General features: G+C 49.6%; 1 protein-coding gene across 3 annotated transcripts in view; it reads right to left on the reverse strand.

Moving 5' to 3' along the window:
- Nucleotides 1–2,590: 2,590 nt before the first annotated feature.
- Nucleotides 2,591–23,686, reverse strand: part of TLL2 (tolloid like 2) — a 144,545-nt gene continuing 123,449 nt past the window's right edge. For 2 of the 3 annotated variants that reach the window (XM_002698408.6, XM_059882003.1), the window contains exons 14-21: nt 19,939–20,064; nt 19,061–19,221; nt 18,227–18,407; nt 16,297–16,422; nt 14,116–14,243; nt 11,054–11,267; nt 7,717–7,967; nt 2,591–5,719 (exon numbers count right to left, since the gene is read on the reverse strand). In XM_002698408.6, coding sequence (XP_002698454.2) covers nt 5,585–5,719; nt 7,717–7,967; nt 11,054–11,267; nt 14,116–14,243; nt 16,297–16,422; nt 18,227–18,407; nt 19,061–19,221; nt 19,939–20,064 — 1,322 coding nt within the window. In that variant the 3' untranslated portion in view covers nt 2,591–5,584. Of the gene's footprint in view, nt 5,720–7,716; nt 7,968–11,053; nt 11,268–14,115; nt 14,244–16,296; nt 16,423–18,226; nt 18,408–19,060; nt 19,222–19,938; nt 20,065–23,686 lie in introns of those variants that run through there. The other variant, XM_059882004.1, reaches the window with a different exon arrangement.

Genomic DNA, 23,686 nt, shown 5'->3' on the forward strand with positions numbered 1-23,686 from the left:
CCTCACCCTCATTCTTTTCTCACATTTTGATGCAGAGCCTCACAGAGCTGGAGTCCAAGCTGTTGACATGGACTGCCTTATATTTCTTATGAGTTAGTTCTCTGTTAGAAGTTCACTTCTTTAAAACAATGAAGGGGTTGGAATCTCATGTCAACAAAACAACAAAATTAAAACCAATAATTTGGTCATTACAATGAGTGCATTTATTCATTCATTCAACAAATCTTTAACTTCTCTGTCAAGCATTATTCTGGGCTCTGTTCTGGGCTTGGTGACAAAGACAAATGAGACTTCAACTCTAAGGGAATGTATGTTCCAGTGAGGCAGATGGACACCAGTCAGGACAGCACAGGGAAAATCATTATGGAGGAGCAAGTGGGGTGTATAAGGGAAGGGGGCCTGGAGTGATGGGGAGGCAGCAGTCTCTGAGACATGACATTTAAGATGCATATGAAAAATAAGAAGAGGGTTCCAGGCAGAGGGAACAGGAAATTCAAAGGCCTGGTTCTAAAGCAGGCTTAGTGTGCTGGGATAGGAGGGAGGCTGTGAACCTGGTGGGAGGGACCTGGAAAACCTGGAGGTTAAAAGCAGAGCGAGTTTGGGGCCTGTGATGTGAGCAGCAGGGCATGGTAAGATTTCCACGGTGCAGCAAAGGAAAGACTTTCGGGGTTTTGAGGAGAGGATGACCTAAGTGGGGCTGACAATGATTACCTGCACTGCCTGGATTCCAAGGGATACAAGGGTTAACCCAGACTCTGGTTAGTAGAGTCGACGTGAGCGGTGACACTGGCTGCCCTGGGATGAGAGCAGTGGCAATGGAGAGCAGTGAAGGGGGCTGTGGCTTACTGAGGAAGCAGAGGCAGTGAGACTTGATGGAAGAAACGTGCGGGGGGCGGGGGGGAGGGAAGAAAGGGAGGGGGAGATGGGAAGAAAGCCAATGCCTGGGGTTGGGATATAACTAACGGGGGTGGAGACACCATCTGTTCAGGCAGATGATCCTGGAAAATGGGGTGTGAGGATCCAGGCATTGGATGCCTTGCTTAACAAGACCAGCATGGCCTTTGCCTCATGGGGCTTCAGGTCCCCAAGACTCAGTGAGGCTTAAACTGAATCCACTGGCGCCCAGAAGTCGGGGACAACGCAGCTCAGAGACGCCTGTTTGTAACGCCTTGACCACACTTCTGCACCCTGTGTGGTCTTAGGCAAGTGAAGTAACTTCTTCCAACCTCCGGCTCAATCTATAAAGTAGAGACAACATGTTTACAATACAGGTTACTATTTAAATCAGCACAACTGGTACAAAGTGTGTTCTATCTTTGCTTGGTAGGCATGAAATCACACCCGGACCAGAGATCTGGACCAAGGAACTGGCCTTGGTGGCCCTGCCCCCTCTGGCTAAGCTGTCTCCAGATGGACAAGGCCAGCGAGGGCCTTTTTAACTCTGTCTTTGCTTTGCATCCACTGATCACCAACTCACTCTCCAATGGACATGTTACTCCTTTGGAAGAATTGCTAAGAAAGTCAGTAAACGGGTGCTCTGGCCTAAGAGTCTGGGTCAGTCATGGTTTTCCAGTCATAGCATCAAAAGAGAAGTCGAATTTTTTTTTCAAATGCCTAACCTTTAATTTAAGAAGAAATGAAATTGGTTGGGTGGGTGTAGGGATGCCAACAGAAAGAAGAGAGGTCGGGGACCCCGGCTCTGGGTCACTCCTGAGGCTTCAGCAGCAAGAACTCCTAGATGGTGCTCTCAGGACATCCTCCCAGGGAAAACCAGCCCTGAAGAAGCTCAGCCCTCTCGCCCCTTGACAGGACTCTAGTTTCAGGAGGAGAAACTGATGTGTCTTGAGCCAGGCTGGGGTCTGGGACCTGGGACCCCTTGTTACACTGCGTGCTTGCACCTGGACAAATGTCTCCTTGAGAAACCAAACGCAACCAAACACAAAGAAACTATAAGGAACTAAAAACGACCGTGTGCATGGGCAGCTGGGGCAAATCATGAACAACAAGATCCCAAAAGACCAAAACCACAATTGCCACTTGTAAGCAAGCCCCCTTATAAGAACTGTGACCTTCAGTTTTAGAGGCCACATGTGGTCCTCAGGCTCAAAACCAGATGGAGAATTGCTGGGGCACAAAGGGAAGGTGGCTACCACGCCTAAGCTAGCGTGGTTACAGCAGAAACCATCTCCTCGATGTTCATGTTGTTAGATTTCCAGCCTGTCTGGGTCCAAGAAGGGGCGCGACTTTGAAGCCCTCTTCAGCTTTGCTCGTGACTTTCTGGGTCCAATAGGAGCCCTGTTCTGGAGCCAGGCTCTGGGTATTCACCAGATCATAGAAGGCCAGAGAGAAGGCCCCCCTTTTTGTACATGCTTCCCAAGTTCCTGTGATATTGGAGAAAAAGATCGCCGAGAGGACTGAACTTGTCATACAAACCCAGGACATGCCGATAAATCCACATTCTTTAATGAAACAATTCTTTCTAGACATATGTTAGCTCCTTTCCACTTTCTTTTTGAAACTGACATTTCATGAAACGTACAATTACACAAGATAAAAAATACAGTATATTTATAGATAATCCTCTAAACGGTTTTTCTTTTTTTTTTTTTAAAGAAATCTTCTAGGCATTTGGGATTATTTTTCAGAAGTTCAGTCTACAAAGGAAACTTGAAAACCATCTGCCAAAGCCTAGGGAATACTTGTTCACACACTGAACAATGACAATACCACGAATTATCTGAGATTTATCAAATGGACCAGATTGACGGCAAACCCCAGGGTGATTTGCTAGTTAACAAGATTTTACAAATGATGTAACCAGGTTGAGCATTTCATGAGTAACATAAAACTTAACTTTAGAGGAAAACCATCTTATGGTGAATCAATGCACAGCCTCCTTCTCTGATTGGAGAAATTCCACAGGCTGAAGTTAATTCCAGATCTTCACCCCGCCCTGGGATCCAGGTTCTAGCATTTGCTAGACCAGATGACACTAGAATTCGATCAGGCTGAAGACCTGGACCCCAAATGTTTCACCAGGTCATCAAGAGAATTCTCTGAGTTGAAGTCAACCTGCTTGGAGCTTTGCAACAGCCCCAAGGACAAAGCAGGCAGGGGTAACGTCCCGTGGGATGTGTACAGAAAGGTCACTGAGCATTTGGAAGAGCCAAGGCAGGGGCCTGGGTCTTTCTGCTGAGTGGACTTTCTCTCGTGAAGCCATCTGTTCAGTTCTTTGCAGAACCCACATTGTGTTTATGTCCCGTGAGTCTGAGCTTCCAGGGGAGCTGTCTGGCCAGCCCCAGCTGAATCAGAGCTTGTCTTTTCTGGGAATACGTCACTCACAGAAGGCCTAAAGAAAGGTTTTCATAAGCGTCTCATTGTTTCCAACTGGCCACAGGTTGATAATGGTTGAAGCTTGTGTGTTTTTGAAAATCATACTAGAGAGAGAAAAACAAGTACCATTGTTTCACGAGAGCAGCAAAGACAGAGGCAGAGCTGACTCTGTTTCTGACTCCTTCTCACTTTTCCAGGGAATTCATCAATCTTATTCAGACTTCTAAAGGCTGAAACTACAGAATTTTCAAGTCCTCAGCGAGAGACCCTTAACAGCCACCTTCTGCATCCTGATTTTGGTGTCAACTTTGAAGATCAGATGGGACAAAACAAAAGCCCCCAAACAAAAAATCAGAGAAATGGAATCCACCCTGTGAGGCGGGTAAGACCCGAACCACATGACAAGCTGTTCCATGTGCTGAAACAAAGATCTTCCAAGACAGGGGCTGTGAAAGATCACAATATAAGAATGTAGGTTGAACCTCCCTCCAGGGCCAAGAAAGGCCAAGAGAGGCTTGGTAAAAGTAGAACCATAAAACACAAGGCCGGTCCAGGAGGGCCTATTCAGTCAAGTCTGTGGGTCAGCATTTATCACACTGCACTGGTTAAGGCTCTGACAGTTGATCCTTTACATACATACATATATACAGACATATATTATTAATAATAATACTTTGATTTTTTTCTATTTTAAGGAAAAAATATTCCCATGCATTTTTTTCTACCTTTCTTGTATTCTTATTTTTTTATGTCTTTTTATTTTAACTCCCAGCAATCTTTTTAACTAAACATAGTCCTCTGGGGCCATATTCTGATTTTCAAAAATATCACCTTTAAATGTTTTGCAAATATTTTGTTTCAAATGATGTTGATTCATCCCCAAGAATTCTGGTGCTTGGGAGCAATTTCAACTCTCACCAAAAATCTTCTCGTGTGCGATCCTGTGTTCAATACCAACCACACAGGACTTACGGCTATGTAAACATTATTTTAAAATTATTCCAACATAAATACTCTTTTTTAAAGCTAACATACCACAGCTTTTAGCTCATAATGCCCATAGATGCCTTAATGAAATGCCATTCAAAACTTTAAAGTACACCTGGAGGTTCTAAAATTATGTAAACAACATCCTCTCCACTTCTTCAAAGCGAGTGCCCAATGTGATGAATTCTAATTGAAAGTTGGTGACTGAATGCTGGTTAGTCTGAGTAAGTCACCAACACACTCTTTAACCCAACCAGCTTCAGGAAGTTAGTCACAGGTAGACTTGTTCCACAAAGTGTTGATTCTTATATAACTTATAATTAACCAGTTTTCAATGATGTTCATGAGGGACCTGAATGGTCCCCCATAAGATGTCTTTGCACGTTTTGCAAATACAGTTGGTATTGGTTGTCAAGAGTGGAAGTCAACCACAGCAAGGGCCTCCAAAGCTGGAGAAAGAGATAATATTGGCCCATGGAATCCCAAGGCCACGTGGAATCTTCTCCAAGTCAGCGAGGGCAGGAGGACAAGTCACGACGTCTTCTTTTCGGAAGACTAGGGACTCTCACCAGCAACTGTTCTGCTGAAGTCACAGCAGATGCCTTGGATCCTTAATGCAATTAGGAATGGGGAAAACCCAACATGAGCAAGGAGAGCTGAAGACACAGAGGACAAGTTGGGGGTCTCCTTGCTATGTGACAGTGATCCTCAAACACCAGCTTCCTCTGCATGATGCTTGCTGCGATGCCTGTTTTAGTCCCAGTGCCCATATTCTTGGGCTTCTTGGGTGATGTGTCCCTGGCAGAGAGTTAATGTCTCCAGCCAAAGCTGTGAGGAACACGTGAGCTATGGCCAGTCTTTTATCCTCATTGCCTAGCGCTGATGGAAGATGCCCCGACTCCCAAGACACGGTCAGCCTGCCTTCCACCTACGGAAGCACATCCAGAAACAGAGCCACCCAAGGGTAGGCTTCTGCCTCACAGGGGCAAAGGGCAAGGAGACAAACAGGCAACGCTTAAATAGCCAGTGACATCAAATCTTAATCTTTAAAACTGCATGATTGGTAACACCGAGGCTGGAATCAAAGAAATATCTTCTCCCCTCCTTGTTCTGGCCAGATCAGCCAAATTCATCCGATACACACAATTCCAAGGCTAGATTTTGAGTTTTTGTTTGAGAATAATACTGTACACTGCTTTAGGGCAGATTCACAAGGTGCTATTGTTATAAAAACATTCTCAGTTCCTGTTTTTCAAGAACAACATTATTTCTTCATGTGTAGGGCATCCTGGAACTTGGTACTGGTATACCGGGCATGAAAGCCTTTCTTGTTAATGGTGTCATCAGTGTGGAATCGAATCATCAGAGAATCCCCTGCAGAGTAGATTTCTTCCAATGGCTGAGGCGGGGAGAAAGGAAAACCAGGGAGACTTTAAGCCAGTTGGCTGTGGTTGTAGTATTAAAATAAGGAGGATGAGACAAAGACACAGGAGAGACGCTGAAGGGCATCAAAACAAGCTGTTTTTTCAAAGAAAAGCTTTTCAAATTCTGCTCCCAAGAGCACCCCCAGCCCCCTGCCCCAGCTCTACTTTTCCAAAGACAATTCTAAATGCACAACTCTTATAGAATCTATTATTATTAAGTGCATCAGTTAATTAAGTGCACCTAAGCACTTTCAGGGCTTCCCTGGTGGCTCAGATGGTAAAGAATCTCCTGCAATGCAGGGGACCTGGGTTTGATCCCTCCAAGATCCCCTGGAGAAGGGAATGGCAACCCACTACAGTACTCTTGCCTGGAGAATCCCATGGACAGAGGAGCCTGGCGGGCTACAGTCCACGGGGGTAGCAACGAGTTGGACATGACTGAGTGATTAACACATACACATGCTGAAGCATTTTCAGATTTCATCTCATGTAAAGTTACAGCCGCTTTATAAGGCAGGCACTATCTCCATTCTATGCTTGAAAATCTAGTTGAAAATCTAGTTCACAACTCAATAGTCCCCAATCTCAGGTCTTCTGACTATAAAGTGTATATCATGAATCACCCAGCACTAGGGTCACCGCTGTGATGTTCTCCCAGGAGATCTAAGACAAAGACCATCATTGAGGCCTCTGCCTTGTCCAAGGACAAAACGTGGGATGGAGTTGTTACGTTTGACAGAAAGGTTTCGCCAGGTGGTAGGTGAAAGGGAGCCAGGATCCCAGACTGCCATCTGCCAGATTCTAACGGAACCAAACTGGGCTTCCTGTATATTTCACTGCTCAGGACCCTTCAAAGTTCTCCTCTGGACCCTTTATCTCTCAAAGGCACTGCATCAGCTAAGCCACATTGTGTCATCCTTTCTCTTTTGGAGGGTGAGAGAAGATGAAGGGAAATTATTCAAAGATCCATACAAAGGCCAGTTTGAGGTTCATTTACCACATGCACTAATAATGACTCCAAAATGATTTATTGTAAATTGGGCCAGTTGCAGAGCCTTGAGTGATCAGCTCTGCAGGTGAAGGAAAAGACAGAGCTGGGAGCCCAGTGTGGGGAGTGTGATGCAGATGGAGGAGGACCAGGACACTGAACTGGCCTATGCTCTCACTGAGCGCCAACTCAGTGCCAGGCCCTATGGCAGGTGCTGGGGAAATAGTGATGAAAACAGGCCTGCCCTGTCCTGAGGAGGTGGCCCAGGAAAAAGATGATAATGAAAACAATCACAATGACCTTGAACATAACTAATGTTTATAGTTAAAAGAGTGATTCGTAATTTGTATAAGCATTTGGTTTCTACTGGGAGAGAGAATTGGGAGTATATGGAATACACAAGAGGATAATAAAAAGGCCTGGAGGCTAAATAAAAATGGGGGTGTGGGGAGACAAATCCTCTGCAAAAGTAAGACAAACCCTCTGCAAAAGTGAATTGAAGTGAAAGTTGCTTGGGTCTCTTTGTGACCCTATGGACTATACAATCCATGACATTCTCCAGGCCAGAATAATGGAGTGGGTAGCTGAGCCACCAGAATACTGGAATGGGTAGCCTATCCCTTCTCCAGGGGATCTTTCCCACCTAAGAATCAAACCAGGGTCTCCTGCATTACAGGCGGATTCTTTACCAGCTGAGCTACCAGGGAAGCCCAGTCTGCAAAAAGGCAGCCCTAAAAGGAAGATGCTCTTCCCTAGCTGGCCTCTGCATTAGGCCTTCCTGACCTGGTCCCCGTTACTTCCCAACCTCCTCTCCAGCTACCCTCCGGGTTTCCCTCTGCTCCAGCAGGACGGGCCTCTTGCCTGGTGCCCTAAGCAGCCGCAGGGGCCACCAGGGCTGTGACCCATGTGTGTCTGACCCCTCAGTTCATGCTCTGGGTCCCCGCAGTGACCGCCTACCACCACCCCAGCATCCCCAGGACTCACCCCGGAGCCGCAGAAGCGGCCGAGCCTGGGCGCCGTGCTGTCATAGCCGTCGAACGCCTCCATGTAGTCGTAGCCGCAGTCGGCCTCCTCCTCGACCTCAAACGTGCGGAAGATCAACTCCACGCCGTAGCCGTCCTCCGCCACGATCACCCAGTCGCAGCGGGCTTGGCTCGGGTAGTTGTTGTCCCCAAACTGGGCATGGGAATAGAGCTCTTTGGTCTGCACTTCGGCCTTCAGCCTGCCCCCACACTCTGGAGCAGAGAGAGAAGCGCGATGCGCCCTCGGCACAGAGAGGGCACGCTCCGCACTGCGCACCCCACCCCCAGCAACCCTGTCTCTCTTCACACCCTCTGTACAGGCCCGTTTTCTCTACAAAGTCTAGTGTTTGCTCTGTGCGAAAGGCCAGGCAAGTTTCATCACCCCACTTTGTTAGTCGCTCAGTCGTGTCCAACTCTTTGCAACCCATGGACTGTAGCCTGTCAGGTTCCTCTGTCCATGGAATTTTCCAGGCAAGAATACTGGAGTGGGTTGCCATTTCCTCCTCCAAAAAAACCCATTTTACAGAGAAATAAAAGAGATCCAGGAGTTTCTAGGATTCGCTGGGGAATCCAAATTAGCCCTTACATACACACCCAAGACCTATGTTCCCAGATTGGGCTATAGGGAATCTCGGGGAACACCAGAGATGCCATAATAAAAGCCTTTCCTTCTCTCCAGTTATGGATATATGGGGCCAAGGGATGGTTTGTCCTACTGGTCGCCGGGATGTGGTTGGATCTTTACCACTTTGTTGTCTGGAAGCATCTGAAAAGGGCTCACTCCTGCCGACAGACTTACCGTAATCTGTTATTTTTGCCAGCAGAGGGCGCCCAAAGCGCATCAAAACTGCTGCTGCTGCTAAGTCGCTTCAGTCGTGTCTGACTCTGTGCGACCCCATTGACGGCAGCCCACCAGACTCCGCTGTCCCTGGGATTCTCCAGGCAAGAACACTGGAGTGGGTTCAAAACTGCTGGTGAGGGCTTAAACCTGAAACCTCAGAATAGATCTGGATTGCACCTGTATCTGGGCTTCCCTGATAGTTCCGCTGGTAAAGTATCTGCCCCCAAAGCGGGAGACCCCGGTTCTATTCCTGGGTCGATTCCTGGAAGATCCCCATCCCCTGGAGAAGGGATAGTCTACCCACTCCAGTATTTCTGGGCTTTCCTGATGGTCCAGACGGTGGAGGAGGGCATGGCAACCTTCTCCAGTGTTCCTGCCTGGAGAATCACCATGGACAGAGGAACCTGGTGAGCTACAGCCCATAGGGTCCCAAAGAGTTGGACGCCACCAAGCAGCAGCAGCAGCACCTGCATTTGAGAGCCTGGCCACAGGCTAGCTTTCAAAAACCCTCTGCAGGTGTTACAGGTGAGCTATGCCTCCAAACTTTGGACTTGTATTCTGTAGCTTTAGCTCCTATTTTTTACTAGGATGGTAACTCTGGTTGGCCTGAGCCCATCCTACATAACACATGATAAAAATATGTACATGAGAGTGATGGGCCATTAGAGAGCAATGGAATTGTGCAGGTAAATTCCCCCACCGCAGTTCTTAGTGTGCTCCCAGCCTCCTCCCCATGGTGTGCCTTCCACACTGTGCGGTAACGTTCACTTTGCCCTGAGGTCCCTGCCCCCCTTCCCCACCCACCCCCGGCTGGACCTCCACATCCAGCCTGGCCCCAGTCCTGTCCGACTGCCAACTCTCAGTCCCGAGTGTTCTCTGGCTTAGATTTTCTTCCAGGTCTGAGCTGTCTTTGGAAAATTTCAAATTCTTGAGATGTGGCTGGCAATGAAATGAGGGCTGAGCAGAGTAGGATGCCTCCCACCCATCCTGCCAGATCTCCTCTCCTCTTCCCACCTGCCCTGGCCCCTGGAGGCAGACCTCTGGGTCTACTTGGACCAGCCCCTTGGCTCCCTGATCCGGCCACAGCCAGCACTAGCAGATCAGGGAAGAGAGAGGTCAGGGCACTAGTTCCAGGCCCCTCCTTGCCTGGTCACCACAGACTGTGTCCTTTGACTGCATGTCACAGCTCCTGTTTGGGGGCCCTCTGCTTGCCAGCTTTTGTCTCTAGGCTTCAGGAACTGATCCCCCGCCTCTGTCGTTGAGACCGAGGGGAGTGACAGCCTTGCATCTTAGCCATGGTTGCTGCACAGCCCCTGTGGAGTCCCCACATCTTGTCCACCCCTCTGTAAATGGTCCCTTAGTAGCTTCTCAAATAATGACTCCACCTGAGTGTGCCCGTTTCTTGCAGGACCCTGACCCACCCTGAGCACCCACACTCAGTCTGCAGGGACAAGAGGGTGAAGTCACTAGTGAGTGGCTTTTAAACGTCACCAGGGAAGTGGTGATGCAGCCGTGAACAGTGGGGAATTTGCGGCCAGGGTCAGCCAGGCTTCCAAGATGCTGGCTGTTGCTTTGTCTCATGTGATTCATATTTTCTGACTCTAGGAAAAAACTGGGAGGAGGGGCTGTTAAAGGGATCAGAAAACCTCACAGAGATCACGATCATGATCGCAGGCTCTGAGTGAGCCTCACTGCCATTGCTTTGTCAGAGGGCGGGGATCAGAAAGTCAAGGTTGCTTCATGGATTCTAGTCCCAGACTGTATGAGGGCAGGAGAAGGGGGCGACAGAGGATGAGATGGTTGATGGCATCACCAACTCCATGGACGTGAGTTTGAGCAAGCTCCCGGAGATGGTGAAGGACAGGGAAGCCTGTGGTGCTGCAAAGAGGAGTCTCAAAGAGTCGGACACGACTTAGTGACTGAACAACAAGTCCCAGGCTGTATCCTTTAAGTGGCTAAACAACAGAGCCAGTGTTCTTACTGACTTTCTTCTGTTTAGCATGGTAAATAATGTAAGTTATAAGCATAAACATTTTCCTCCAAAGGGCTGATTAAGGCTGTTTATTTCAAGTGAGAAAAATAATGGGAAGCAGAAACACTTTTCGTTTTTTGTAACTGCTTCTTGCGGGGGTACAGAGGACTTCTTTCCACCATTCAGCACCCAGACCCAGGGTTTCACAAAACAGCAAAATTACAAATAAAAGTTTAAAAGGAGGGAAGGAGGAAGAAAGGAAGAGATGTAGGAAGTTTGGCACCGAAAAAGGGTTGCTCACTTAATAGGTTGCTATAACCCTCCCCCCATGGCTGTTCATGTTTCATTTTAAAAGGGACACGTCATCACACACCTCCCATCCCCACAATAATCAGAATTAAAGGTGATCCTTTCCCTGCCTTCATCACTCATCTATCTCGGGTCCACATGGGGATAAGCTGAAGGCCAGGGCCCCAGCCCACGCACCTGTGCTGTGCACAGCCTGGAATCCTCTCCTCTGCACCGAGGCGTCCGAATAAAACCGGAGAAACAGGCTGCTGCCCGAGGCCACCACAGGGTCCGGCTTCTTGCTGCCACAGAAACGGCCGAGGATGGGGGCCTGGCTGTCAGGCCCGTCGTACAGTTCCAGGTGGTCGTAGGCACATTCCTGGTGCTGCTCGATCTCAAATTCATTAAATGTCTGGGGGTGAAAGAGCAGCGAGTGAGCCCAGGTCCTTTCAGCTGAGGTGGGTGCAGGCCCCCTCTCTGGGAACACAAGGACACACATCTGCCCAGCCAGCTGTGCGGGGGGCGTGGCGCCCATGGCGATGATGGTCACACTTGTGGTGAGGGTCACCACCTGGCCTCTTTTGGTCTCCAGAGCAGCCCTGAGAACTACTGCCACCACGGCCCCTTGGCGGATAAGACAGCTGGGGTCGGAGAGTGTCAACGCGTGTTGGTGTCTGTGCTCCTCTGTTATGTCTCACGGTGTCTCCCTCGCTTAACCATGAGACCAAAGTGCTTCCTCTGAGCCAGGCACTATTCTCAGTGTTTTGTAAGTAGCAGTCCTCACGACCTTGTGAGGTGTCTGCTGTGATAACCACCACTTTACAGATGAGGAAACCGCGGCACAGAGCTGTCGCATAACTTGCCCAAGGGCCACCCACTGGCTGGGCCAGGACCAGGAGGTCCGGAGCCCCTGCCCTCAACCTCTGCACTGCACTGCGCAGCCCCCTGAGCACAGATGACGTGAACGGCGCTTTTATGAAGTGCCCGCTGCTCCACGTGCTCATGGTCAGAAAGGCTGGCCTGAGTTGAGTGTTTGCTTTCCATGCAGAGCCCTGCATTTTGTTACTTAATTCTGATGATGCTGTCAGGGAAGGGCTATGATTAGCCCCAGTGTGCAGAAGGGGAAAATGAGTCTTAGGGAGGTTAAGGGATCTGTGCACGCTCCCACAGCTAGAGGACGGAGCTGAACTTGACTCCCAGGCAGCCTGACTCCAGACCACACTTGAACCATCACTAGCCTGTACCGCCTCTCTTCTTCTTGCCCCCCCCCAAGTCTGTCCCCCAAAGCAGGCCAGGGCAACCTCATAATTTCAGGCTGTGTGCCAGGCTCTGCAGCTCCACATGTAGGACTTCTCAGGCTCTGGGCAGATGATGGCCTGCCCGTGGCTATCAGGGGCATGGGACAAGGTGAGGGGGGACACTTTAAATGAAGACTTGGACCAAATGACAGAGAGGGAGAGAGAACATTACCAGGAGGGGTTGGGAAGACGTCTCAGTTCACACGAAGGGGGGGCAACAGGTCAGAGATGGAGGTAGAGAGGTAGAAATAGAGGGGCCACTGGCTTTTGTAAGGATGTTAAACACACTTGACATGGGAAAGATTCTTCACACTTACAGACAGGGAGGTGGGGCCAGAGAGTGGGGCTAGGCATGTGGGCAGGAGTAGGAAGGGGAGGGTGGTAACAGGGAGGGCAGGGCAATGGGAGGTGGATAGCGGGCCAGTGAGCTCCCCAAAGTTCATGGGATGCCCTATGGCTGCCCCCATGCAGTCAGACACCAGCTTCCTGGTAAGCATTCAGCTCACACTCTGTGGCAGCAAAACGGTAGAGTGTGATCAACATCCACTATCCACTTCCCAAGGAAATATTTAAGAGCTAGCACATATGTATGAGCCTCAGATAAACTGGAGGTCTGGGCTCACCCTGGCCACTGTGATCTGTTGTTTTAGTTCTTCAGCACTGCAGAGAACAGGAAAAGACTTTTGGGGCAATTACTGAAATCTTGTGACCCTTCCACCGAAGCACCGGTTCCGAGAGTGTATATTGAGCGTTCCCAACCCCGGGGGGCGCCATTCCCCCGCCGCTTCAGAGATTCCTGTTGCCATGACGAACATCGTCCAGCAGATGGCAGCCTTTCTCCAACGCACTCGCTTTAATTCGCCCTCGCCCAGATTCAAGGCTTCTGATTGACCCAGGAGAGCAACTGAAAGTGCTTACTACAGAGACAGCCACGCATAGGAGGTGCCCACATGAGCACCCTTGGTCAGGGAACCTGCCTTTACCCCCGATGCCCCAGTCAAGGGGACACTCACATATATTAATCCAAGTGAAAGTGAAGTCGCTCAGTCGTGTCCGACTCTTTGCGGCCCCATGGACGGTAACCTACCGGGCTCTGCGATCCATGGGATTTTCCAGGCAAGAATACTGGAGTGGGCTGCCATTTCCTCCTCCAGGGAATCTTCCCAACCCAGGGATCGAACCCAGGTCGCCTGCATTGCAGGCAGATTCTTTACCATCTGAGCCACCAGGGAAGCTCAAAGAGAGGCTTAGAAGACATATATGTTTAATGCAAGAGAGAATTAGCATACATAACTTAATCTCCTATTGTTAATTGGCTAACAACAGTGAGGTGCAAAGTGATTAGTTGCTCAGCCATGTCCAACTCTTTGTTAATGGGAAAAATGTAAGTTGTAGAGGAATATGAATAATAGAGTACTTTTGAGAAATGTGAGCAAGAAAAGGATATATGTTTTTTTCCTGTGCATACAAACACAGAAATTTCTGGAAGAATTCACAAAAAAATGTTCAGAAAAGTAATTTCTAGAGTGAGCATGGGGGTCTGGAAATTTGGTTTTCACTTTCCAACCCTCTGACTGATTATATTTTTTTCATATCTTGAGAATGTATCATTTGGTAAAATGTTATAACTGCAAACAATGGAATCACAAACAACACTTCAGGTCTGTGTAAAGGGTGCCAGTTCAGAGTGACACCACCGTGAACAGATGCTGTTTACACAGTGCTGCTCACCCACCGCCCTATGCTGATGGCTTCAGGTACACCCTCTTTTTTAATCTGCACAACAGCTACTTGAGGTAGCTTTTGCCAGCAGCCCCATTTTCCGGAATACAAAAGTGAGTCCTAGAAATGTTGATTAACATCACCAGGTTTCAGAGCTGGGAAGAGGCAGGGCAGAGACCCAGACCCATGTCAGTCTGATACTGAAATCTGGGTTGTTCACAGACTTTGAAAATAACTCACGAGTTTCACCCTGTGGCCCGCGGTTGAAGAGATGGTCCAGGTGCACTCCCTCCGGCTTGGGTATTTGTCAGGCCAGTTGGGGCTCACCAGGGACCCCTCTGTGCTGCTGATCTTGTGTACACAGCCGGCTGGGGACAGGCAGAGAGAGAGAGTGAGAGAGAGAGAGGTAGCAGACAGCAGAAGAGGTGTTCTGGAAGAGTCTCCTCCCCGAGCTCGTGTCACATGGTCATTGAACGTGGGGGCAGAGGCTGGCCTGAATCAAGGGTTCCCCGGCTCAGAGATCTGCTGATGTATTTTTCTTTGCTACCTTCCTGGAGTTAGCTTTTTAACTATTGCTATTTGCTTTGCAGTTGTCATTGGAAATATGGTAGAGTTGGTTAAGACCACAGGCCCTGGGGTCAGATGGGCCTCATCTCAAGTCCTGGTTCCACTGCATACAAGCTGGGGGACTTTGGGGACTTCTGTAAGCCTTGGTGTCCTTGTTTGTAAAAGAAGTGCCAACCTTTGGAGGGGGGTGAGTGCATGGATTAAATGAGATAATGCATGTGAAAGGCGCAGCGAGTGCTAACAAAGGTCTCCATCACCACGCCCTCTGTCTTTTAGTTTCCAAAGTAGTTTCAGTTGGAGGCTACAAATGTTGCCCTGGTTACCGTGCAATTTGCAAAGAGTGGTGCCACGACTTGCTCAGTAAGTACCGTTTTGGCCAATAGCTAGAATATGTCTCCCTCTGTGTTGAGCGCTGTGGTAAGCACTTTGATTGCATCCTCTCATTTAATCCTTTCCACCTTCTAATTGAGAAAATAAGCTGAGAGAAGGCAAGCGACCTGTTGGTCAGGGGTGGAGCCAGGACTGCCTTTGCTATTGCTGATTAGGAAGGAGAGGACCCCGAGGAGGTACCGCTGCTGTCTCCTAGGCTGTAGGTTGTGGGTGCTTCAGGCTGAGGCAGCTGGAGGGGGCAGTTGAGGGCAGGTCAGGGTTGGGGGCGGCTGTGTGGAGGTTCCACCTCCTTGCTGCCTCTGCCCTGTAGCCATGAGGAGAACAGGTGCCAGCAGGGCAACAGTTCAGACACAGGGTGTCTGCTTCTGGACACCCCACCCACCGATGGGGACCCATCCCATTCACCTGATGGAACCTTAGCTGACTTTATAATGCTCCTGGCCTCCCCTGCACCACAGGGGCTAGAGGAAGGTGGGTTTTTTTTTTTAGTTTTCTTAAGTTTCAGAATGACAATCCTTCCAAGTTCTTCCAATCTACCTTTCAACCCAACCTGTGACTCCCTGTGTCCAGGTCAGAACGTGGGCCTTGAGGGTGGGCTTCGGAAGATGTCTGAGCTCATTTTTTAATTCTTTATTTAGCTCATTTTCCAGGGAGGCCCTGGCCAGCCCGAATCCCCTAAGTCTGAAGTGCTTGTCCTAGATGGGGCATGAAGTCTTCACCTCTTCCCTTCCCTGCTGTGCATGCATGCAGGGCTTTGTGGTGGGGCCAAGGCCAGCAGGCTTGTGTGTTTATCGAGATGCTCAAACCCCCTTTGCAGGGTGGAGTAGGAACACAGGGAAGGCCTTTCTCAGAGTGGCTGGACATCAAAAGCCATCTGGCTCTGAAGGACTCTCAGGAGCAAATGGAGCAGGGAACAAAGTCTTTCCCAAATTCTATTTTACTAGACTCGTGCATGGCAAATAAGATTACAACAGAGATAGCTGATATCTATGGACATTTCAAGTGCTTACTATGTGTCAGCCTATATGAAATACTTGCTAAGCATTCTCTCATTTAACCCTCATAAAAACATTAAGAAGGAGGTATGTTTAGTCCTTTTTAAACAGAAGTGGAAACTGAGGCTCAGAGAGGTTAAGTGACTCGCCCAAGGTCACATAGCTAGTAAGTAGCGGAGCCAAGATTTAAACCCTGGGGGTCTGATTCTGGAACCTGGGGTTTAACTTCTTTCCAACAATATGTGTAGAAGAGCACTTGAGGGCCCCTACAAGCCCCCTGAAGGAGTGACTACCCTGGGGGAATTCACTCATGAGCAGGAGGCTGGGAGAAGGGAAGGCAGGCAGAAGCTGAGCCTCGTTTCCGGGCTTGGCCAACCGGGGAAGAAGCGCCCCTGGCTCTTGAGCATGGGTATACTCGGGCAGCCAAGGTGACCCCCCACCCCTGGCCCCGGCCACGGTCCAGCCTCACCCTCTTTGCAGTCCTGCCCGTTCTCGTGGAGCCGGTAGCCGTTCCTGCACCTGCATAGGTAGCTCCCAAAGGTGTTGACACACTCGTGCTGGCAGCCGCCGTTGTCCTTGGCGCACTCGTCCTTGTCTGTGGGGATCAACGGACTATCCTAAGGGGAACCACCGACATGGGAGCGCTCCTCACAGCCCAGGACCCCGCTCAAAAGGAGCCTCTGCCAGGGAGCCTCCCTGAGCATCGCCAACGCTGATTCTTCCTCCCCGAGGGGGAGGGTGGGGCAGCATTCCTTGGGCATGACCTGGCCCTGTATATTCTGAATTCCCCATGCTCCTAAAGCGCTTCATGTGTACATGTGTCTCCACCCCTGCTCCCCACCCAAACCAAGGAGCTCCCTAAAGGATAGGCTAATATTAGTAATAATATTAACAATAAAAAAACAGCTACCATGAATTATTTACTATGTGGTGGACACTAATCACTCTATACTATACTCTCTGGGCCTCTGAGGTGGTGCTAGTGGTGAAGAATCTGCATCCATTGCAGGAGACAGGAGATGTGGGTTCGATCCCCGGGTTGGGAAGATCCCCTGGAGAAGGGCATGGCAACCCACTCCAGTATTCTTGCCTGGAGAACCCCTTGGACAGAGAAGCCTGGTGGACTACAGTCCATAGGATTGCAAACAGCTGGACACAACTAAAGCAACGTGGCACATACTTTTTATATTACCTCACTTAATTGTCACACAACCTTAGGAGGGAGGGGCCTGTGTCCCCATTTTACAGGTAGGGAAACTGAGGCTGAGACCGCTAATGTGCCCAAGGTTACTCAGTGAGCAAGCAGCCGGTGTGACCTGGAGGCCGGGCTCTTATTCCATGACTCCACGCCTCCTCCTGCCTGTGGAGCAGATAAGCATGTGAGCCGTGAGCCAGACAGCCCAGTGGCAGCCCCGCTCCTCTGCTTGCAGCTGTTGTGACCTTGGGGAGTCCTTGACCTCTGTGCCTCAGTTACCTCGCCTGTAAAATGGAGTCAGTCATGGTGTCCTTACCTCATAGGGTTGCTGAGAGGAGAAAAATGAAGTAGTATAAGAAAAAACACTTAGAACAGTGTCCAGCCCCCACGTCCCTGTTAGTTTTCATTTACTATCATGGATGGACTCAAGCGTCAGCTGCTGTCGTCACCGTGGTTCCTGTGCCTCAAGCCAGTAGTGTGCAGCCCTTGCCTAAGCCAGCCTACCGAGGGTCAGCCTCCACTCCCAGCCCTCCCCCAAGGATGACCTCAGGGCTCAGATGTCTCCCTTCGCTCTGGACCCTCTGCCTGCTGCCTATAATGGGTCACCAGACACTCAGTGTTTTAGCCTCTGATTCCATGAGGACAACCAAGAATCCGTCAAGGACCCTTAACAAATAAAGAACTGAAGACCACCCAGCACCTCACTACTAAAACCAGGGACTACAAAGAGACAAGCCAGGCTCTTCTTCAAGTCCTTTGGGGGAGTCCAGCCTTTCCCACACCTCAATTTCAGACCTCTGGCCCCCAGAGCTGTGAGAGACAACATTTCTGTTGTTTTAGGCCACTTAGTGTGTGGTCGTTTGTTTTGGCCGTCCTATAATAATATAGCTGCCGCTGCTGCTGCTGCTAAGTCGCGTCAGTCGTGTCCGACTCTGTGCGACCCCATAGACAGCAGCCCACTAGGCTCCTCTGTCCCTGGGATTCTCCAGGCAAGAACACTGGAGTGGGTTGCCATTTCCTTCTCCAATGCATGAAAGTGAAAAGTGAAAGTGAAATAGCTACCACTATATAAAACCCAGACCGAGGCAGAGACACTGTGAGGGCAGGGACAACGGACAGAGAGGGGTAGGTGGCTGCCCTGAGGCTGGGAGCCTGCAAAACCCTGTCTCCCTCAGTCTGTAGTCTTGCCCCCAAACCCGCACACCTGAGAAGAAGTGGGCCCTGAAGCCGCGTTTGGAGACCGTGTTGTCGGACTTGAACTCCACACGCATGTTGTTGCTCTGTGAGGTAATGACCTCGGGCGTCTCAGAGCCGCAGAACTTGCCGTGCAGCCTGGCATCAGGGGACAGGCCACTGCGCACCTCCACGAAGTCATACTTACACACCTGGGGAGCACCAAGCAAGGGAGCACCGTGGGGAGCCGTCGGGGGCTCCCACTTCCCTCCCCTCAGATCCTGGCACCCTGCAGGGGCCCCTTCCTAAGAGCTGCACCCTCCAGGTGAGCAGATGGGTTTGACCGGGTCTGGCAGGAGGGTCCTCTCGACTCTCACTGGGATCCCTCCAGCCCAAGGTGCAGACAGGGGGCACGTTGGACCTGCTGTCCAGCAGTGGGCTCTGCCTGGGCCTTGACTGGCTGATGCAGTCATCCCATGACCACTGCCCACGGGAGGGAATGGGCTGTTTATGCTACCCTGGTCCCCAGATGCATCTCACTCCCTCCATTCTTCCCAGCTGGACACTAAGCCCCACATTCTAACCCCAGGGGATGTACCTGTCCTGACCACATCCCACTCCCAAGACCCCCCTCCTCCTCTCTTGTCCTGCTTCTTCTTGGATTTATCAGTGATGAGAGGACCAGAGCACTCCATCTGCCGAGGGTGTGCAGTTGAAATCACCTTGACAAACACCCTAGATTCTGCCCAGCTACAACCCCACGACCATTGGAGGCCACCTCCCTGCCTGCTGATCCCCTCCCCAGTTCCCAGCCCTGGGTCACATCCCAACAGCATCCCCAGTCAATCAGAGCCTGGACACATACATCATTGCCTTCCAGTTCAAACACTTCAAACTGAAGGGAGATCCGGTACTGGGCGGGGGCCACCACTTGCCAGACGCAGTTTTTGTTTGTAGGGTACTCCTTTGGCCACCCGGGACTGGTGATGGTTCCATTCAGCTTGGTAATGAAACCGCCACAGGCCACTGCACGGGAGGAAAAGAAGCAAGATTCATTTGGTTTTAGTTCCAAGTGACTGCGATTTCCCCCAAGCAGCAATAAGCCCTGCTGTTCTTTAATAACATCAACAACAACAAAAAATAGACAATCTGAACTGATTAATTCACGTCCTTTCTTCTGGTCTGTTTCAACTGAGGCTTTGGAGGGATGGAGTTGAGGACAATTTTTTACTGCTTTTTTAAAAAGACGAGGCGTTTGTGCTTACCTCTCACTCAGGGGCATAGTTGGGGACTTCACATGACTTGGGCCAAGAAATGTTTGCACCAAGCTATGTGATGTCCCTGGCTTCCATGAACAGGCAGAGTCATGCAGGCAGGCAAGGGAGACACCGTCAGCCGGGTTGGAATGAAATGAATGAAATGCGCTCTTCGTCGTGTCAAACCGAAGCGCTCACATTTATTCTTTTGTTTTCATTTTCCATCTTTATAATCATGTGAATTTCACATGGTCACAGAAGAAAATGAAATTCCATGATTCCATTTGCTCAGTTGCTGGGGTGAAGTCCGATAAAGTCATCTCGTGTTTGTGGCCTTATCGAGTTTTTTCCCTCCAGGAAGGAGGTGAATCATCCCCCACAATTGTTTCTTCACAGCCGACCAGCTGCCCCATCTCCATCTGTTCCCCTTCTCCTAAGACTTGTCCCCCGTCCCCTCTCACTCCAGCTCGGCAGGTCCAATACTAACCTTCACAGGCCTTCTTGTCAGCAGCCAGCTCATAGCCAGGATCACACATGCACTTGTAGCTGCCCAGAGTGTTCATGCAGCGCTGCTCACACCCGCCGTGATCTGGCCAGGAACACTCATCCACCTCTGTTGGGGAGGAAGGTGACCCTGGTTAAGTCATCAAACAGCTGTCAGGTCTGTTCCCCATTGTGGTCCACATCCCAGGATTCCCTCTAAGAACAAGAACAACTCCTGGTGCCCGCCTTCCAAGGAGTCCTCCATCCACAGAAACTGGCAGCAGCTACAGCAGTGAGTGAGTCTTGACAGAACACGCGAGTAACCTGTTAGCAGGAAACAGGACTCCTCTGAGAGATGATCGGGCCTGGATAACTTGGATAACTGTGCTCTTTGAAGAGTTTAATCAGCAGTGTTCGTTTGTGACCTTAATAAATCTCAAAGCTTCCATACCAAAGATGATCGACTTCAATGCCATAAAACTGGGGCTCCCTCCATAAATGTGAACTTCTCAGGATGTTAAGCAAAGGGTAAGGACCAAGAACAAGGTGGAGCAGTGGTAAAGAATCCACCTGCCAATGCAAGAGACACGAGTTCAAACCCTGGGTTGGGAAGATCCCCTGGAGAAGGAAATGGTAAACCACTCCAGTATTCCTGCCTGGAGAATTCCATGGACAGAGGAGCCTGGTGGGCTACAGTTCATGGGGTCACAAATAGTTAGACACAACGGACCATGCACGCATGTGGGCATGAGTATGCACACACATACACACACACACACACACACAGGGACAAAGAAACACACTCCTAGATTAAGATATAATTATTCTTTAGGGAGAGAGCTGGAAGCTATGAGTTAAACTTTTATTACTAATTTGAAGATGTGTCCTGGGTGATCGTCAAATTTACAGAAAACACTGGCTCTGAGGTGAGCCGATGCTCCCAGGAGAAACTGCAGGAAGAGGCCACAGTGAGACTGAGTTAGCAGGGGAGTTAGATGGGGTTCAGTTCCGTCAAGTGTCCATTGATGTGTCTGGGGCAATTAAAGAGCAGCAAGCAGGATGCTGTGCAGAGAGAGAACACAGAACTCACTGGAGAATCACCCAGACTGTCAGCCCTGCACCAATGAGGAAAGAAAAACCTCAGGCACAGGATGGCTCCAAAAAGAGTGTCAGACGTAAAAGGAAAAAAACATTATTTTCTGTAATCAATTTGTGCCCTAAAGAGCATGCAGATTACAAAAAAAAAAAGAGCATGCAGATTGTGGCCTAACAGAGCTGCAGTCTAGTGAAAGGACGATGAGACACGGAGAGATCTTCAAACAACAAGAGCCCACTCTAGGAAAGGAAGGGTTGGGGAGTGGGTAGAAGTGTTGGTTTCCTAATACCAGGGAAGGTAAGAACAGAGCAAGGACGGAGTTCACAAAATCTCACCAGACCTCACATCATACATAAAATAAAAAGAATGAGGACATTTTCAAGTTGATAAAAACTTGAAAAGATTCCCAGTCCCACCACCTCAGCACGGATCCACTTAATAAGATTTCTGGTTGAGAGCTTTTCAGACCCGGTTGGAAAACACCCAGAGATACAACTCTCACTGTTTTTAAAAGTATTTCTTGTTCTTTGAAATTTGAATTGTTAACAACTCTGACTCCTGGCAACTTCTAACATAGTGGTCCTGCAGAAAATGCAAAACTTTTCACCGTCAAGTCTCCTTTTTTCAATTCAAAAATTCCAACTCAAATAAACTCACTGCCTTCCAATCTCCCTGATCCACGATGCACAAAACACTCATCAACCTGGTGGCTCATCACTGGGTAAAGGACAGTTTGTAAATCCCCCATCGTTTCCTATAGTGGGAAGCAGATTTAGATGGTGGCTCTAAGAGTGATGTGTCCTTGGGTTCAACAAAAGCTCAAATAAGTTGGTCAGTAGGGAGAACTGGGTTTAGGGAACATCCTGTAGGCAAGGGGTTGAAGTTGTCCTTGTGAAGTGAAAGTCGCTCAGTTGTGTCTGACTCTTTGCAAGCCCATGGACTATAGAGTCCATGGAATTCTCCAGGCCAGAATACTGGAGTGGGTAGCCTTTCCCTTCTCCAGGGGATCTTCCCAACCCAAGGATCAAACCCAGGTCTCCCGCACTGCAGGCGGATTCTTTACCAGCTGAGCCACAAGGGAAGCCCAAGAGTACTGGAGTGGGTAACCTATCCCCCCTCCAGGATGTGCTGGAGGATCCTATCCCTCCTCTAATGGATCTTCCTGACCCAGGAATCAAACCAGGGTCTCCTGCATTGCAGGCAGATTGTTTACTAACTGAGCTATCGGGGAAGCCCCATAGTCACAAACAAACATACGTACTAAGTATGCTAAAGGAGTAACAACCCTACAATTATTTACTACTTTATAATAGGCAAAGCACTTTCCTATACATTTGCTAAGAAGTATAAAATGAGGAGAAGCATTAATAATGAGAAATAGAAAGAGTCCAGTCTTTAGCATGAGCCAAACAGACCCGGGTTGGATTCACCAGGTGAATCATCCTTCAATAAACTGGGTGATTTGACCTCTCTGAGCCTTCCTCCGGCTTTAACATGAGGATAATACCTGCTTTCAGGGTTGTGGGGATTGAAAATGATGCCTGTGAAACACCCAGCATATAGACTCTAGGTACACAGTAGTTATTGCTCTAGACAAGAGCAGGGTTGCTTTTGAAATTTCAGTGGGTGGAGACACAATGATGGGAGTAGTGAAAAGGATAAGGTAACCAGACATCCCTGAGTCAGGGCCGAGTGGAGTAGTGTGGGCCTGGGGAAGGGAGGGAGATAGGGACAGAAAGAAGAAAAAGGCAGCAAGGATGGGCCAGTGAAGGAAGACTAGATGGGCAAGAAGGCAGCACACAGAGTCAAGAAACTGGCTGGAGGGCATAGGAGGAGGGATAAAAGGAACCGTGGAAAGAGCCCATCAACCTAGAACAAGGTGAAGGGCCCAGATGGGTGGCCGGGGTGGGGGGAGACCTATGCCAGAATACGCTATGGCCATGGACAGGACACACATAGGCAAGAAAGGAGGACCACTGTTAAGTCTCCTGGCATCCTTAGCCATGTGGAGGGCAAGAGGCTGGTGGGTTAGGTTTGTACTTAACCGGAGGGAGTATAGTTCCCCTGAAGACTAGAAGGGTGATGGGATGTTTGGCCATTTCCACCCCTGCTCCAGCTCGGCTGGGTGGCATGGAAGTGTATTAGGGCCCTGCCCCTGAAGGGGTGGGCCTGGGTGTACTCTGCGTCACCTCCCCCTGGACTGAAGTAGCACCTACTTGAAGTCAACAGGCTTGTGCTTGCTCTAGGCTACAGTGGTCAAGACTAAGTACCCCAGAAAAATTTGGGGGAGTAGGGAAGGGTGGTGGGAGAAGAGGCTGAACCAGAGACCAGCTTCACAGAGTGGGATTCTGACTCTTTTTTGCCTTCTCCAAGTGGTACCAGTGACAGAAGGAACCATTCTGAGGTTAGATAATGAGATGACTCAGGCAGGATCCCAAAGCTATTTCAGAGAGAGTTAAGGAAAGGGAAGGCAGGGCACATCCCTAAGCTTCTAAGGCACCTTGAAGAAAGCCAGCCCCCGCCCCCACATCAAACACTCTGTGGTGGGCCCACAGTACTGGGACCGGGGAATATGGGGATCAAGGTGGGAGATCCTCCTACCTTTGATGTGAGGAACGTATCACCAAATTGACCCTGCCAACCTGCAAATGCACTC

The sequence above is a fragment of the Bos taurus genome, chromosome 26 (assembly GCF_002263795.3).
Source record: "Bos taurus isolate L1 Dominette 01449 registration number 42190680 breed Hereford chromosome 26, ARS-UCD2.0, whole genome shotgun sequence".
Taxonomy (NCBI): Eukaryota; Metazoa; Chordata; class Mammalia; order Artiodactyla; family Bovidae; genus Bos; species Bos taurus.